The sequence below is a fragment of the Rhododendron vialii genome, chromosome 2a (genome assembly GCF_030253575.1).
Source record: "Rhododendron vialii isolate Sample 1 chromosome 2a, ASM3025357v1".
Classification (NCBI taxonomy): domain Eukaryota; kingdom Viridiplantae; phylum Streptophyta; class Magnoliopsida; order Ericales; family Ericaceae; genus Rhododendron; species Rhododendron vialii.
In genome coordinates this window covers 3,171,921-3,190,380 of record NC_080558.1, presented here as the reverse complement: position 1 = coordinate 3,190,380, position 18,460 = coordinate 3,171,921, and the positions used below count along the sequence as shown (strand labels likewise).

Sequence of the window (18,460 nt, the reverse complement as noted above, 5' to 3'; positions counted from 1 at the left end):
CATAAACTTAGTACTGAGTTCCACATGATGTGGAGCTAGTGGCGGACCTAGAATTTGCCTCAAGTATGTACCTTTGGATTTGAAATAATCTAATCTTAACCGTTCAATTTTTTAATTAAAAAAAAGGATAACCTATCTAACCGGTCATCCCTCACTCTCATATTGAGTTTCTCTCTCTTCTATCTTTAATGGACTTTCACATGTGGTCCAATATCAATTTGGGTGGACTAGAAATTGGGTTTTTGGGAATATATTTTTTACTTTCTAAACTAATAAATTTAAAATTATGAAAACAATTGATATTTTTTATTGTTGTAATTTATTGATTATGTTCATATCTATTTGAACACATAATTATTTAATTTGTGATCTTGTACGCATATATTTGATTATGGTACGAATGATTGTGGTTACATAATAGCAATATTTTTTAATTATGGGTAACATATTAATGACCTATTCAACAGGTTATTTTTAAAGTACAAGTCGTAACTAGTATCATAAATATACATTAGAAAATCAAAAATTGACATAATAAAAATCACAAATTGTCATAATTTAGACATATGGTATACCATGTGTGCCATAGCTTTCTCCTTATTTTATATAGAAAAATACATCTCTTTGTTATGGAACTGGAGAAATAAAAAAATCGTACAACATATTTACAAATGACTTGGTTTCAGTATGAGCTATGTAATATTTATTGGAATATTTGTCATAGTATCTTGCCTTACTCTTTACAACAATAGCAATCGCTGTTTGTTAGAGCACTCAAAGAGATATATATAAGATAATCTCAATTAAAAAAAAATACAACTACGTGTTGGAAAATTTCGAGAATGAATTTGGAAAATTTCGAGGCAACCGAATAGACGCACTTTGGTTCATTGAATCTGGACGAGGCACTTTTAAAGTCCAGCGGTTACTGATGGCTAATGCCCCCATGATGTGAGATTTATGGCACATAATTCATTCCAGCGGTTACGTGGATTTAATTCTCCTATGCAACGCAAAGGTCGGCCTTTGTGTATATATTGGAGCATCCCATTTCTTTGTTTTGTACGTTTAACACCAATTTCGAATTTCATACATCAAAGTTCCGAGTTTCGTTCTTTGTGTGAGAGAGAGGCCAATGCAAGTTCAGTTCGCCAAGACTGTTCACAGTGGTTCGTGGGTAGTGGTCCTAGCCGGATAAATCCTGATCATATTGTAATCTTCCCAACAAAATACTTGGAAAGTTACAATAACACTGAACTATGGTCATACTTGAGCAAGGTTTAGCAGGTTGGCAAGAATTTGTTAGTGCTAGAGATAAGAAAAGAGGGGATTCTCCTTCACTTATCCCACCCCAGAAACCGATTTGGAAGCCACCTGCCACTGATCTTGTTAAAATCAATGTCGACAGTGCTTTGGATTTGCGTAACACCATGGGTGGAATTGGGATTGTTGCAGAGGGATACAGATGGTAATTATGTGCTTGGGGCAACTGTGGAATCATTCAAAGGATCTTTTTTCTGCTCGAATTATTGAAGCCATGGCTTTTCGATGCGCTTCGGAAACAGCTTTGAATTGGAATTACACTCGGGTCATTATAGAAGGGGACGCGCTGCAACTTGCTTCTTTATTCTCTTCTTGTTCGTTTTCTCATGTAAAACGTGATTATAAAAAGGTAGCCCATTCTGCGGCTAAGCATTCTCTGTCTGATGTTAGAGCATCTACAATGGGTGTGCTAACTAGTGTGTTTAATTGTGTGTTAAAACTTAGTAAACAAAAATGTATTTTTTGTGTCAATGCTTGTGCTAGTTTGTATGCTATAGTGTGTTAAATCTTATAGTGTGCTAGCATGTGTGCCAAATTTGACAACTATGCTAGCAAATAATAAGTGGGCCCCATCTCTATAATTTAAACTCCAACCATAAAATATAAATATTCACTACTCCTAATACATACTTGTGGGATTCATTTTTATCCTAACAAACATTTTAACACACAAATTTATCAAACTCATTGTGGATGTTTTAACACACTTTTATGTTATCAATGTCTAACACACACTTGCGGGACTTATTTTTATCCTAATACATCTTTTAACAAATATTTTAACACACAAATATACCAAACTCCATTGCAGATGCTCTTAGATTGATATGTTGGCGGGTGACTATCTCCAATGGCTATCATCTCTAGAGTTTAGAGGATATTAGGGCTTTCGGCCCGTCCTCCCTGTAATAAAACTTCTTCTTCCCGGGGATTAAATAAGAGGGATGTGATTTTGGCACTTCACTTTTAGTTTTGTTTTTTCATATGATTAAAGCCCCGTTCCAGTTTCGGAAAAAATGAACTTTTAGAAAAAGAAGGTAATTTCAAGCTCAAAAATTATATGTTTACGCAAATAATTTTTTTACCAATATCGATCTTGTTTGATAGATCTTATTGAGATCTTTTAAACGGTGCAAAAAAATTAAAAAATTCTTTTTATTTTTATTATATTTGAGCTTGAAATTACTTTATTTAAAAAAAAAAGTTTAAAAAGAAAGCGGAACCGGACCTGAGACACAAAGTGAAATATCAGTAACTAAAACTAGAATGTTAAAATCAATAACTACGGTCTTTGCTATTGGATCTCAAGAATTTGGAAGAATTAGAATTAAAAATCCGCATTCTTAAATGAACTACCACTGCCGTTTTGCTTCTGGATAAGATAAGAGATGACATAGGACACGTCCACGCGTATTCCGTACCCAACCGTTTTTAGCGAGGTCACCATCTACGGTCTTTGCTATTGGATCTCAAGAATTTGGTAGAATTAAAATTAAGCATCTTTCTCTTCGACGCCGTCGGAGTTGGATCCGGCATCCCCCACCAACTCCGGCGACGAGGTTCCACCCCTCCCTCAAACATCTTTCTCTTTGACGCCGTCGGAGTTAGGTCCGGAACGACGAAGTCTGTCCCGCAACTTTGGAGTCTATTCAGACGACAAAGCAACAGAGATGACAAAGCAACATGCAGAGCTACCGGGACCGCCACTCGATGGTGAAAATCGAATAGGAGGTTCTTTTTTCTCTCTGTTTTAGTGTTCTGTTCTCCTCTCTCTTTGTGGATTGTTGGGGTCTCTGGCTTTCTCTTACTTAACTGGTTACTATTTCAGAATTGAGAATAAATTCTTTACGTCGCGCCACGTTGCAAAATAGTGGTCTCAATCAATAGTACATGTCGACGTGGTGCAATATAATTGATTCGGAGGAAACAAATGTTTGCACCGGGCGGTGTAAGTAAAGAATTTAATCTCGAATTGAGAATTTTATTTCGTGTTCCGCTTTCCCTATGTTATTTGTGTCTCTACAAGATCAGTTAGGTTCTTGGGTATCTGGTATCTCACATGCGTTGGCAGTTTTCTCGTAAGCAGAAAAGATCTGGATTAACCCGGTCGATGAGCTAGGCAGTCCTCTAGAGTGATCTCCAGATCTAGTGTTCCACTATGAATTACATCTACCCAAACAACAAAAGAAAAATGGTCCAAGAACAAATAACCCAATGGAGAGTGAATATAGTTTTCAGTTTCTCCCAAACTAAAACATAAACTAACAGCAAATCCTTCTAAGCAGGCACAGGTTTAGCGACTTTACCATTAACGGTGGGAGCCAAACTGTCGTAGTATTCTGCCCAACACCTTCCAAACACAGGGAGGGTTCTCTCTGCTCTTTGCTAGCGCTCGCAATATCTGTGTTATTCAAGCAACCAAATCAGCTGAGTAATAGTGTCTACACGTAACACCGCTAATGTAGTGCATTTCTTGTCTTTTTCTGTTAGGTTGATTCATAGAATGCAAATACGAGTTCGGTTATCTGAGTTTGAGCAGGACTCAGACAAATTTGTTGAGCTTCAAAATGTATTTAAACTGACATATTTAAGTACGACTCTCTTAACTAATTGGGCTAGCTCAGTTAATCATGACTCTTGCATCTCACTTAAAGATTAGGAGTTCGAGTTTTCCTACTTGTGTGTGGGTGTTTGGGTTATTTCTCTCTTTAATGGGGCTTGTAGTTGAGCTGGGCTTGTAGTGTTTGATGGGCTTATTTATCTCGTTGATTCAGTTGTTAGATTTTGTTATCTCGTAGACTCTCATACAATAGATGTAGTATCCCGTGATTAATACTTTATCTTCGTACATGATGTAATGATCACTCCTACAGATTGGGGAAAAAAAAAATTAAACTCTCTTGACCACAGGTGTCTAGTTAGTCAATTAATGCGTCGAGCTTGACTTGGTTATCTCGTGGACTCTTATACAATAGATGTAGTATCCCGTGAGTTATACTTTGTCTTCATACATGATGTAATGATATCTCCTACAGATTGGCAAAAAAAAAAAAGAAGTTAAACTCTCTTGACCACGGGTGTCTGATAAGCCCTCTATAATGTAAATAATAGGGTTTATCTCTCTCATTTTTTGTCACACGCAAGTGCATAACTTGCTTGATTTAAATGATATTGCAAGAAAGGTGTGTTTTTAGTGTTTTCAGGTGAATCACGTGAATAAGGCGTGTTTTGACGCCATCGATCAACTCTAAGGGTATCCGTACACCCGAGGCCATGTGGCACTCCATCATCGAATCCCAAGAATGATGAAAAGTAACTTCGGAGGGTGTGCGGGACAACGGAAGCCCAAAGGTCATGGAAAGGCTAAAGAAACAAATGAGAAAGAAATCTGTCCAGCCGCTACCCGTAGTCCCAAAATGGTACTATCCGTAGCCAGTGATCAGAAGCTGTGTCAAAATTGCAAAACGTGACTACTACCGGTAGCCCAAAAATGGTCCTACCCGTAGCACCTGGAAGTTTCTGCAGATTTTATGCCCGACTTTTGGACATTTCAGGGGTAGTTTACACATTTGTATCCCGAATGTTTAGGACTATAAATAGTTTTTAAACTCATTTTGAGAGGATATCTTTCATTTTCAGCCCTAGGAACTTCTCTCTCTACCTCCCTCTCCTTTCAAACTCTTCATCTCTCTTCAAAGGAGATTGAAGAGTTGGGTTTTGAGGTATTTCGTCTTCATTAATGTTGTAGGTACGATTGAGATCTTTCGTAATCTTAAGTTTATTTTCGTTTTTATCCATGAATCGTAGTTATCTTTTTATGCTTGTTCTTCATTCTTGTTCTATGGTTGAGTAGCGATAAAGGCTTGGTCATGGGGTGATTTCTATCTCGTGACTTGGGTAGTTTAATGGCTTCTTTCATTTCTTGTACTTAATGTGGTTTGTGAATGAATTAAGTTCATTTTTTATGTAACAAAACCTAGGGTTGTTAACCTCTTTGATTATGTGTAGGCAAAGACTTGATCTCTTGCCACATATAATGCTTGGAGCTATGTCACTCTAAGTGTTTGCCAAAATGCCTCAAAGAACTTGTTGAACTCTAATCTTTGGTCTAAACTTAGGGTACTTGTCAATATCCAATAATCTCTGATTTTAGTAATAATGTTGAATATCGTAAGACTTGATATCCTTACGGTTTAGATCGATCATCCTAACAAAAAATCAAAAAATAAAACTTAAGTTAAAATTAGTCATACTTTTGATAGTCATACACAACACATTTCACCAGAAAGGTCGAACCCAAATCCTTGTCTTGAGATAGTTAGATAATTAATTTTTTTAGTGAACTCTCATTTTTCCATGAAAAATTGAAGGGATTTTGATTTTTTGGATTAAATTTTTTAAAAAGAGAATTTGATTTGGAGAAATATTTTGAGAGAAAATTGTAGTTGTATTCGGAATTTTAGGTATAGTACTTACTTTTTGGTGAATTTTTTGGTTGAAAATTTTGAGCAAGAATTTTATTTTTAGTTTTAATTTTTGCGGTATTGTATAGGAAAAAATTAAAATTTGAAAAAATAATATGGATGGAATTGAAAATTAAGATAATATGGTGAAAATTTTAAAATTTGAAAAATAATGTGGCGGGAATTAAAAATAATTAGTTTAAATTTTGTACAACACATTGTGCCAAAGTAACAACAATTTATGGTATTGTTACTGAATTTGTGATTTTTTAGACATGTATTTTGTTTAGGTATAACTATTGTTGATTGTGGTATGACATATTTTGGTCTTGTTATGAAATATTTTAATCGATTTCCTTTGGTACGACACGTTGTGGTAAGAAAACGTCAATTTTTGATATTGTCATAACAATTGTGATTATGTCATAGAATTTGTGGTATATGACATGTTTTCTTTTGATACGACACGTTGTGATAACAAAATGACAAATTTTTGTGTTATCATATCAATTGTGGTAATTTTATATAATTTGTGGTATTTTACATATGTTTTTTGCTTGGGCATAACAATTATTGATTCTAGTACGACATATTTTGATTTTGTTATGAAATATCATACTTGTTAAAGATTTTTTTTGGTACAACCCATTGTGGTAAGATAACGTCAATTTATGGTGTTGTTATAACATTCATGGGTAGTATTATTTAATTTGTGATCTTGAACGCATATATTTGATTGGGGTATAAGTATTATGAATTCTGGTACGAATAATTGTGGTTATATTATAAAAATATTTTTTAATTATAGATAACATGCTATTGACCTATTCAACAAGTTAATTCTAAAGTACAAGTCGTAACTAGCATCATAAATATATATTAGAAAATCAAAAATTGGCATAATGAAAATCACAAATTATCATAATTTAAACATACGGTATAATCTGTGTACCTTAGCTTTCTCCAAAAAGCATTATGTGCGCAACTATATATCTCTATGTGTGTACGTGGAGAGAGAGAGAGCGTGGACCTGGTGTATTCATGAAATTAATGAGATGATTATCTCTTAACTGCACCGACGCAGCCAATAGACAACAAGAAGGCAAACCGAGCGGGATCAACGACTACCCGTCGAGTTCTCATGAACTGGACTGGGAATAGAGAAGACCGATTGATGATTGATGAGGGAAACGGTGAGGTAACCGGCGATGACATAGAGACGAGCGACCGGCAACGACGAAGTAAACCGAGTGTCAAGCGAATTCTTCCCCAAGTTTTTTGTATGTGTTTTTCGTTCTCCTCCTCATTTTTGCCTAAAACACAAATTGTAAATTTAAATAAAATTTGAAACACAAATAGTGTAGGAGCACGTGACCCCACGTGCCCCAAAATCGATCCACCAGTGTGGAGCGATTCAAGTTGTTGGGACATCTTGACCGTCACGTGGTACCACGCTACCACCAAATAATTTTTGAAAGATCACCTTCTGGACGAAGATTGACACATGAAATAGCTGAGTACTGAACATTGATATTAGATGGTTGACTTGTATTATCTACCTACAATTTTCTAGGGTGTGTCCCGATAAACATATCTAAAGAGGCCCAAAGAGGCTTTCATCGCAAAAAAAAAAAAAGAAAGTGTAATTTTTTAGAAGAAATATATGATAAATTTCAATTAGTTTTGGTAAAAAAAGTTTTCGAAATATTATAAATATAGAAGATATAAGCAATTTAGAAGTATGTTTTTTGTTTTCCATATATATAAAAAAATTCTTCTTCAAATTGGTCTTTAAATATATTCCAAAGAAATTTCAAAGTCCGTTATCTTTTATCCTTATACCATTGACTTCCCTGTTCTTCCTAAATTTTTTATTTTTAGTAGTTACGTCTTTTTTGAATTCTTCGTTTAAACTCATAAAATGCTTTTTGGTTTCATCATTCGTTTCACGAGGGGAGTCTAAAAACTTACTACCAAAAGTAATATAAAAAAAAATCACACTAAAGACAAAAAATTGTTAGCACGAATTGAAAAACCAAAAAATGAGGCGCAAAATTAAAAAACATAATTTTTTTAATAAAGACAAAAAAAAAAAAAAAGTGCAAAAAATGCTTAGCGGAACGCCACCTAGCCTATAATGAAGTAATCTTTACCAATAAAGGTTATGGCTTATTTTTCATCACGAGCTATTTTAATTTTTTTTTAAGATTATGGAACTCCAATTCTCCGACGGAGACCGTTCCGCGTTTGGGGGTGGAGATGGAGGTTAAAAGAAATTTCCGGTGAAGATCGGGACTGGATTGGGGTGAGTGGATCGGAGATGTGGATAATGGTATCCACCCCACCCCCACCCCGCTACTGGCCAGCCCTATCTGAAAGTGGTTCAAGGCTTAGGGTTCAACTGTGCTTATCGAACAAGAGGTTGGCGTATCAATAAGATCCGTGCATATAAACGCGTATAGAATAATTACCACTGTCGTAACGTTTCCACGCCGATTACGTACAAGGTGACCATCTAGGCAATTAACGCTCAGACTTTCAACCCAAAGAGATAAGAAATGAGAGGATTATGGGGAGAGATTATCCGGTGCTTCAGAATTACCGCCTTGTAGTGTCCCTTTTTTCATCTCGTATTGAGTAGAACTTACACACTTGTCTTGCGCCACACACCTACGAAGTAGGGCTCACGAACTTGTCTTGGACCACACCCTAAATTTGTACTAATGAAAAATGGCCTAGAACATCATACGGTAGTGGCCAGGAGCATTGGAGTATTTCAATTATGGGGCGCAGTCGTACAGGGATGGGGCCAGTAGGGGTTGTCGTCGCTGTAAGAACAAAAAAAAAACTCCACTATTATATATTTATAAAAAAAATTCCTATGAAAGAATATATACTCGCTCTCCTAATATTTTGAAAAATAAATAAATAAATAGTATTAACCTTTGAAATTCAAGGATACCAACATTAATTTTTAAATGCTAAGGATTAAAATATAACAAAACATAAAATTTGAGGGGTAACATTATGAATATTTGATTAGTAAACTCCAAGTTTTTCTCCCACAAAAATTCTCAATTGTCAAGAGAGTTTCACATGTTTTCTTCTATCTGCCATAAAATCTCCATGGCTAGCTCTATAATGAAGTAACGTTTACTGATAAAGATTATGTTTCATTTTTCATAGATGTTAAAAAAAAAAAAAATCATAGTAATAATAGAGCTATTTTTATTTTTATTTTTTTAAAGTTTGGATCTCTAATTCTCCGCAGGGGACCGTTAAAAAAATTCCCGATGAAGGTCGGGACGGGGTTGGGGTGGGTGGATTGGAGACGTGGATAGAGTGATCCCGTGGCCAGCTCTATTTGAATGTGGTTCAGGGATCTAGGGCTCAACTGTGCGTGTCGAACAAGCGGAGTAACCGATTTTGCTGTTGGATAAAATGAGTGCCGATAAACGCTTCTGGATACACGTCTAATTCAGACAGTCAACCACCTTCATTTTCCATGCGCGCAGGAAAACGTGTGACAAATTAAAAACTACTCGTAGAAAGCTACAGCAGTAGGACTGCAATCAAATTAAATGCCGCATTAGTCCGAATTAACTGGACTTAATTCAATTTGTAGCAAAATAATCCTGTTGTCAAATGTGTCACATTAGAACAAACATTTTATCACTGTCAGTTTCGTGACATTTAAGGACATATCAATAAACGCAAAGCAAGACCCAGGATATAATTCACAACTCTTGGAATTTGTTATGCCCCTCTACTAAGGGATTGATTTGGTGGTTTTGCTTTGAGATTTAGGTATTTACTTCATTATAAGGTTTCAGATTTGATTATTTCTTTTCCAGCAACTCTTGGGGCCATCTAGCCTAACACGAAAGCGTGTGAAATGACTGCAGGAATCAGTCCGAGGTGCGCTAAGCTGGCTCGGGACAACTTGCAAAAAAAAAAAAAAAAGGGTGTCAGAATTGGCTCTCTGTTTTCTGATCAGCAAGGTGACCTTCCAAGCATTTTCCACTCACGCGTACGTATTAGTACTTTTGACTTTTGAGTTTGACTTGGGGTCATACCTTCGAGTTGAACACAAAGATAAGCTCATTTGGCTTGATTTTTACGGGGAATGTAATACTAGAAGTAGTTTCATTAATTATGCCATTTGAAGAGATTAATTTTTGTGTGGTAGACAAAAGTACCCCTGCTTAGCATTTAAGAAACTCACCAACACACATGGCCTATCAAACATTAAACTCCTCATTCCTTCGTGAGATTTTTCTTTGATTCATTATTTTCACTCTATTCCATTTTTCAAAATTCATATAGAAATATATAAAATTGAAGAAAATCCTTGCACCAATTGGCAGGCTTGACCACGGTTATGTGTTTGAAAGAAGAAAAAAAAAACTTATTTTCTTCAAACATCCATAGGTATATAAGCAAAGAATTATTTAAAAAATACAACGGTGTTTGATATCTATGATATCTGGATCAAAAAGAATTTTTCGTGAATAATCTTCTCAATGGTACCAACAACATTGCAGTTTGGATCATCTCAACACCTGTATATAAAATTGTAATAACACTATCCCAAGGATTAATAAAATCTTTCCTTTGCCGAGAAAAAAAATGGTTGCCATTGTTATTTTTGTTACATAATAAACAAAGAATGATTAAAAAAAGAGTATTTTAGAAGAGAACATCAAAATAGAGACGTTGAAGCAGTGTGTCTAAAATAGAAAAGTGACTTTGGGATAGGTAATTTGGCTAAAAACTTAGAAAAGCTGGTGTATATATGCTCAAAGGTTGGTGGTGTAAATGAATTTTGAAAAACATATGCTTAGCTTGTTAACTTTGATAATATATTACTACTTTTAAATTCAAAAATCATTTTTTAAAGTTGTATTTCATAACATTGCATACATGCCGACAAGAGGACAGAATGAGAAATGTGTTTTGTGTCAACATTGTGTTTGCTAAGTTTCATTAATCTTATCCGGAATTGCAAGATTTTTGTGTGCGGTTCTTCAATTTATTTAAATATGAACCATGAATGGTACAAGGGATTTCCATTGTTTGGGTCCTTGAGGATTGGTTGGGGAAGCAGGAACGACACAGGAAAATAGTGGGGGCATTTTAGGTTCTCACTCTTCTTACCTCATTTCCTTTCCCCTTCCCTTTTTCCTTTGGCTGGCAGAGAATGAAGCAAGAAAAAAGATGATACTTTCCTTTAAATGGCCTGACGTGTAAAGATGACGCATTTTTAGGTTCTCACTCTTCCTACCTCATTTCCTCCCCCCTTCCCCTTTTCCTTTGGCCGGCAATAATGAAGCAACATAAAAGATGAAACTTTCCTTAAATTGACTGGCAAGTAAAGATGTCGCATTTTTAGATTCTCTTCTTAATTACCTCATTTCCTCTCCCCTTCCCCTTTGGCGGTTGGTGGGGTCTTATGGCATTAAAAAGTTCGTTAAATTCTACTTTTCCAACTTTCTATCGGTAAGTTATTACTTATGAGTAACAATGTTAAATTTCTTGGAGGATTCCAACTTAAAACAAATTAGCAATAGATGGGGTCAAGGACAAATCTAAACAAATTAGCAATAGAAGAAATATTTTAAAATAAAGTTATTAACAAACTAGCTAGATCATTCTAAAACTTTAACAATTTTGTTTGAGATTTTGTACTCATTTTTATCTAATTTAACTTAAAGTACGCGTTATATACTTTTGTAGTCAGTAAAACATGGATTAATTTTTTTCAATCTTACTGTGTGGTTGACTTAAAAAAAATAAACTTTCGTCATTATTTCATATTTTTAAACTCAAAAATAATGCAAATGAAGATTATTTTTTCAATTTTTTTTGCACCGTTCAAAAGATCTTAATGAGATCTATCAAATAAGATTCATATTGTTAAAAAAATTATTTATGTAAACAAATTATTTTTGAGCTTGAAATTACCTTTTTAAATAATAAATACTTATTGGGAGTTTTAGAACACACTCTCATACTGGGGTCCACACATACTACACCTCCATTTTGTGTGGGACCCACCAAAAAATGTGAGTACGTGTGTAAAGTATTTGTGTAAGGGTGTTCTTATATATACAATAATTATTGATACTTTTTGTTGCCCAGACTTCTACAACAGCCATATCCACGCGTACAGCATCCGGTTTCCGGTTTGAACGTACCATTGACTGACGGCGTATTTTACGCGCCCAAACATCTATAAATAATATCCTTAAACCCTTTTTGACGGCGTATTTTACGCGCCCAAACATCTATAAATAATATCCTTAAAACCTTTTTAGATTCTTACAACCAATTGCAAATCGCCGACAAAACAGATCTAAATCCCTTTTTGCATTATTTTCGGAGAGAGAGAGAAACAGATCTAAAACCCTTTTTGCATTATTTTCGGAGAGAGAGAGAAACAGATCTAAGAGAGCTTTGCATTATTTTCGGAGAGAGAGAGAGAGAGACAGATCTAAATCCCTTTTTGCATTCTCTAACAAAACAGTTCCCTTTTTGCCACCTTTTCTCACTTCCATTTCCACACAAACCTCAAAAATCACATTTTTGGTGTTCTTGAAAACAAGTTTTCACTACTCCAAGCTAGCTTGGATAACTTGGAGAGAGCCATGCTTGTTCTTCCCACCACCATGCTCACTAAACCCAATCAAAAGAGATGGCACATGGCATTCACTGCCATCTACTACTCCAAGGCCTTCTCCACCACCCCCTTGAAAAAACCCAAAAAGGTACCCCCTGTTTCATCAAACAGTGTTGTTATCGATGTTTTCGGACCGCACCCCTGCTTCCCGAAAATCGATCAATCGGTTCTCACAGGAATCATGAAGCAAAAAAATCTGGACTGGCTTAGGAAATATGATGGGGTTGAAGGACTGGCTTCTGGTCTTGAAACAAATTTGGAGAATGGGATCAGTGGAGACGCTGAGGATGTTTCGCGACGAAGCGAAGCGTTTGGATTAAATACTTACCAAAGGCTGCCAGCGAAAAGTTTGTTGTATTTCGTGAGGGAGGCTTTGAGAGATCCTACCATCTTGATCCTTTTAGTATGTGCTGCACTTTCACTTGGATTTGGCATCAAGGAACATGGCCTGAAAGATGGATGGTACGTATTGCTTGTGGTTTAAGAGCATCACCAATCCAATACTTTATTTTTTTCTCTATATTTTAAAAAACTAGCTCCAAATCTCAAACTTCATCACTTTTCCTTTAAAATTCAAGTTATCTTCAAAATAAGACCAATATTGAGTGTATATATATTTTTATATAAAATTAGAAAAATGAGAATTTGAATTTTGGAGAAAAAGTGGTGAAGTTTGAGATTTGGAATGAGTTTTTAAAGAAGTAGAGATAGAAATAGAGTATTAGGTTGGAGTTAGATTTTCTCCAAAATTACCTTTGCAATAAAATACATTATTTTGAATATTCTCAAATGGAGGAATGGAGGCAAAAATGGAATATTGGATTGGAGATGCTCTAAGATTCTTAGTTTTTTGGTCTTTGGTTTATTTGATTCCATAAAGGAGATACTCTTGGTAATAATTTCAGTTTTTGTTTTTTGGGCTTACGTTTTGAACATCTATACTAGTCAAACCCCTTCCCACTCCATTCACAAGGGAGCAATGTCAGAACATCATTTTAAAACTTACCTTCACTTGGAACGACTCCGTACACAAGTATGTCACCTTCACTTGGAATGACTCCATACACAAGTTGAAACGACTCCGTACACAAGTGTGTCACCTTCACTTGGAATGACTCCGTACACAAGTTGGAACGACTCCGTACACAAGTGTGTCACCTTCACTTAGAACAACTCCGTACACAAGTGTGTCTGGAACGACTCTGTATACAACCATTAGGCAAGATTACTTCGTAGAAGATTGATTAAAGTGACTCTCAAGTTTTCTACAATGAACAGGGCATGTCCCTGGTTCATGTGAGAGCTTTTATTTACTTTCTGACCGACTTGCATGGTTAGAAAAAGGATTGCATGGTTCAAATAGAAGAATGTGAAAATTCAAATAAAGGACCTTTCTACAATTTGCAAACTAAATTTGCGACACACGACTTAATCTCTCTCATTTATACACATTACTATACGCATTACTTAATCTCTCTATGTCTGTTACCTATTGTGCTATGTGGAGACATGTTTGATTGACGAGTTGCTTTTTCCAATTTACGTTCCACAATCTTAACTTGTTCAAAGGAGTCAGAGTACATCTTCAGAACATCAATTTTTCGTGTCTCTCACATCAATCCCACCACATGCTATCTTTCACTTGAGTGTTTGGAAGCTTTCTGGTGTTTGGGAGACATGTGATGAAAATGAGTTATGAGTTAGTTTTTTACCACATTGCCCTTAGTTCTATATCTTTCCTCTGGCACCGCCAAACCCTTCCTCTCTCTGTCTTTCTCTCGCATCATTTTCCATCTCGAATGCTCACTTGCCTATTTGAGATCAGTGGTAAAAATCTTATACATCTAAAATCCAAAAGCCACCCCATAAGAAAATCCAACTAGTCCGCTGAGTTCCACTAACACTTTTAGAAAAAATATGGTTTTGTCTTTATTTGAATTTTTTTTCATGTTTGTTCGTTTTGTGTCAAAAAATTTTGACTTTTAAAAAATTTACTTTTACCCAAATATTTTGAACAAAGACCACTTTTAAGTAAAAAAAGTCGTTTTGTCCTTATTTGAATTTTTTTTTTTGCGTTTGTTCGTTTTGTGCCAAAAAAATTTGACTTTTAAAAAATTTACTTTTACCCAAATATTTTGAACAAGGACCACTTTTAAGTAAAAAAAAAGTCTACTTTTTTTATTTAAAAGTGGTCCTTATTCAAAATATTTGGGTAGAAGGAAATTTGTTTTACTTTTCTAATTTTTTTCGACGAGACGAATCAAAAAGTCAAAAAAATTGATACAAAACTAACAAATGAGAAAAAAATTCAAATAAGGAAAAAACCAAAAAAAGTGAAATAAGTTGTTAGTGGAATGGGAAAGTCAGTTTAAAACTAGTAACTACAGGAGTAGTATTAGGGTATTTTGGTAATTGACCATAAAATAGGAAAATGGCATGCATAATGCAAAAAGGACCTCTTGGCCTCATTTTGACTTCTGTCCTCCAAACCAAAAATTGGAGAATGTGTTCTCTGTTAATGAGTTTTAAAAGGAGACAGCCAAACAGCTAAAACTCAAAAAGGAGAAGTTGAAAATGCAATAAATAGATGCCCAAACAGGCACTTATTTTTCTTAAAGAAAATTTTCATTTTTGTGCTAATACATAAACATCCCTCTAAATCCTAACAGGTACGGCGGAGGAAGCATATTTGGTGCAATCTTTCGGTTCATAGCAGTCTCAGCACTATTCAACTTTAGGCAAAACAGACAGTTTGTCCGGTTATTCAAAGTAAGCAACAACATCCAAGTCGACGTCTTGAGAAACGGAAGGCGGCAACAAGTTTCCATTTTCGAGATCGTTGTGGGAGATGTCGTTTGCTTGAAGATTGGTGATCAAGTTCCGGCCGATGGGTTGTTCATCGATGGGCACTCATTGCTAGTAGATGAATCTAGCATGACAGGGGAAAGTGACCACGTCCAAGTTGATCTTACACAGAATCCATTCTTGTTCTCTGGCACCAAGGTACTCGAAAGTGGTTAAGATTGAAGCCTTAACAATTTTAAAAGCTTAAACCCGATAATTACCCCAATACGATACTGGTTTGTAGTACTGGGAAGGAAGTGTGTGTATGTGTACAGTCTAAGATACTATGTGTACAATTCAACAACTTAATAAGTCTCTGAAATTCCAACAGGTAGCTGATGGGTTTGGTCGGATGATAGTCACCTCAGTCGGAATGAACACAACATGGGGAGAAATGATGAGCACAATCAGCAATGACTCCAACGAGGAAACCCCTCTACAATCCAAGCTCAGCACACTCACCTCATCCATCGGAAATACCATAAACACTGTCGCAGCAATCATAGCTGCTGCGGTAACTATAGTGGTTGTTGCGATTCCAGAAGGCCTAGGGTTCCCTTTCGCTGTGACTCTCACAATGGCTTATTCGATGAAGCGGATGATGAGTGACAACGCCATGGTTCGCAAGATCTCTGCTTACGAAACAATGGTTTCGGTTACCACTATTTGTACTAACAAAACCGGAATACTTACTCTTAACCAGATGAAGGTGACAAAGTCCTGGCCTGGGCAGGATTTTGTAAACGAAAATGGTTCCTCTTCTCTTGCTAGCAGTGTAGTTGAATTACTCCACCAAGGTGTTGGTTTGAACACGACTGGTTCGGTTTACAAGTCCATTTCAGGGTCCGAATTTGAGTTCTCTGGTAGCCCTACGGAAAGGGCGATCCTTTCTTGGGCAGTTTCGGAACTGAACTTGGATATGGAGGGACTTAAGAAGAGTTGTGAGATTGTACATGTTGAAGCATTCAACTCAACGAAGAAAAGAAGTGGTGTTTTGATAAGGAAGAAGGATGAAAACACGACGAATGTGCACTGGAAAGGGGCAGCAGAGATGGTACTGGCAATGTGCTCGAATTACTACGATGTCTCTGGAAACATCAAGGTTTTGGATGATTTTGAAAGGAAGAAAATTGATCTAATAATCCAAGGGATGGCTGCTAGTAGCCTACGGTGCATCGCTTTCGCCCACAAGCAAGTTCCAGAACAAGAAAATGAAGAGGGAAAAATCTTTATAGAGGAAAACTGTCTAACCCTTTTGGGGCTAGTTGGTTTGAAGGATCCGTGTTGCCCGGGTGTGAAAAAAGCCGTGGAAGAGTGTCAAAATGCAGGAGTGAATGTGAAAATGATCACGGGCGATAATATTTCCATGGCTGGAGCGATAGCAACCGAATGTGGGATACTCAAGCCTAACCAGGACATGAAAAGTGGAGTAGTGGTAGAAGGGGTGGAATTCAGGAACTACACAGCAGAGGAACGAAGGGAGAATGTCGACAAAATCTGCGTGATGGCAAGTTCTTCTCCTTCTGACAAATTCCTAATGGTACAATGCTTGAGACAAAAAGGACACGTGGTGGCAGTCACTGGGGATGGAACCAATGATGTGGCAGCACTGAAAGAAGCCGATATAGGCCTTTCGATGGGGATACAGGGGACCATAGTGGCGATAGAGAGCTCCGACATTGTCATTTTAGACGACAATTTCGGGTCTGTGGCCGCTGCTTTAAGGTGGGGGAGATATGTTTATACCAACATTCAGAAGTTCATTCAGTTCCAGCTCACTGTGAATGTTGCTGCCCTTGTCATCAACTTTGTCGCCGCGGTTTCAGCTGGGGAGGTCCCCATTTCCGCGGTTCAATTGTTATGGGTTAACTTGATTATGGACACATTGGGAGCAATTGCTTTATCCACTGAAAAACCCACAAAGGAGCTAATGGAGAAACCACCAGTGGGTCGAACAAAGCCTCTCATAACCAACATTACGTGGAGGAACTTGCTCTCTCAGGCAGCTTATCAAATCGCGGTCCTGCTTACGTTACAATTCAAAGGCGAAGTGATTTTCAATGTGGGTTCGAAAGTCAACGACACCATGATCTTCAATGTCTTCGTGCTGTGTCAAGTGTTCAACGAATTCAACGCAAGGAAGCTCGAGAAGAAGAATGTGTTTGAAGGAATTCACAAGAGTAAGTTGTTTTTGTTGATTGTTGGGGTGACGATTGTGCTTCAGGTGGTGATGGTGGAGTTCTTGAAGAAGTTCGCAGATACGGAGGGGTTGAATTGGTGGTAGTGGGGAGTTTGTGTTGGGTTTGCTTCAGTTTCTTGGCCTATTGGATGGATTGTCAAATGCGTTCCTGTTCCAGAGAAGCCATTTTTCAGCTAGATGAATAAGATCAGTTTGGTTTTTGGTGTTTGGTTATGTCATAGATTCGTAGGTAAGTCAAACCAAAGCTTATGTCGTCAGTGTCGGTAGTTTTTCCAAGGGGAGTTCAAATTCTTTGATGTGTAAAGAAATAGTTTATTATTTTATATAGAGTAATACGTCTCTTTGTTATGGAACTGGAGAAATAAAAAATTGTACAACATATTTACAAATGACTTGGTTTCAGTACGAGCTATGTAATATTTTTTAGAATATTAGGTAAATTGTGACGTGTAAGGCACGTTTGTCATGCCCGTTGTAGAAAACAATTTTGTGTTTCTGAAATCATAAATGTAGTGTTACAAAAGTTGTCCGCATAAGTTTGAGCCTCTGTAGGAGAATTTAAATTTACTTCGATCACAGATTCCGTTCCCATTTTATGCACTTATTAGAAAGGGAACTGAGCCACAAATGTGGTTAGTGACTGGAAAATGGATGTTGATAAGGACATTACCAGAACTTTACTCAATCAACAATAATAGAGGATTCAATGAGCTGTTTTAAGTATGAGAATGATATGATGGCACTGCAGTAATGCATGGGATAGTACTGCTTGACAACTTGACTAATCAAGAACTTGAGACTTGGATGCAGTATTCTACTCCCTCCGTCCCTTTTTTTTGTGTCCAGTATTCCATTTTGGGATGTCCCTTAATAAGTGTCCATTTTGTAAAGTTAGGGGATAAAAGTTGATACATTGTCTATTTTGTCCCTAAAAGTAGATTTCATTTTGAA

The 18,460-nt window shown here is 36.5% G+C and overlaps 1 protein-coding gene and 1 pseudogene across 2 annotated transcripts in view; both read left to right on the top strand.

Moving 5' to 3' along the window:
- Positions 1-18,460, top strand: part of LOC131316779 (putative calcium-transporting ATPase 13, plasma membrane-type) — a 116,960-nt gene that overhangs the window by 13,130 nt on the left and 85,370 nt on the right. Inside the window, exon 4 of one of the 2 annotated variants that reach the window (XM_058346227.1) lies at positions 17,687-17,738. In XM_058346227.1, the coding sequence (XP_058202210.1) occupies positions 17,687-17,690 (4 nt within the window). In that variant the 3' untranslated portion in view covers positions 17,691-17,738. Of the gene's footprint in view, positions 1-17,686; positions 17,754-18,460 lie in introns of those variants that run through there. The other variant, XM_058346226.1, reaches the window with a different exon arrangement.
- Positions 12,469-17,686, top strand: LOC131316782 (calcium-transporting ATPase 12, plasma membrane-type-like; annotated as a pseudogene).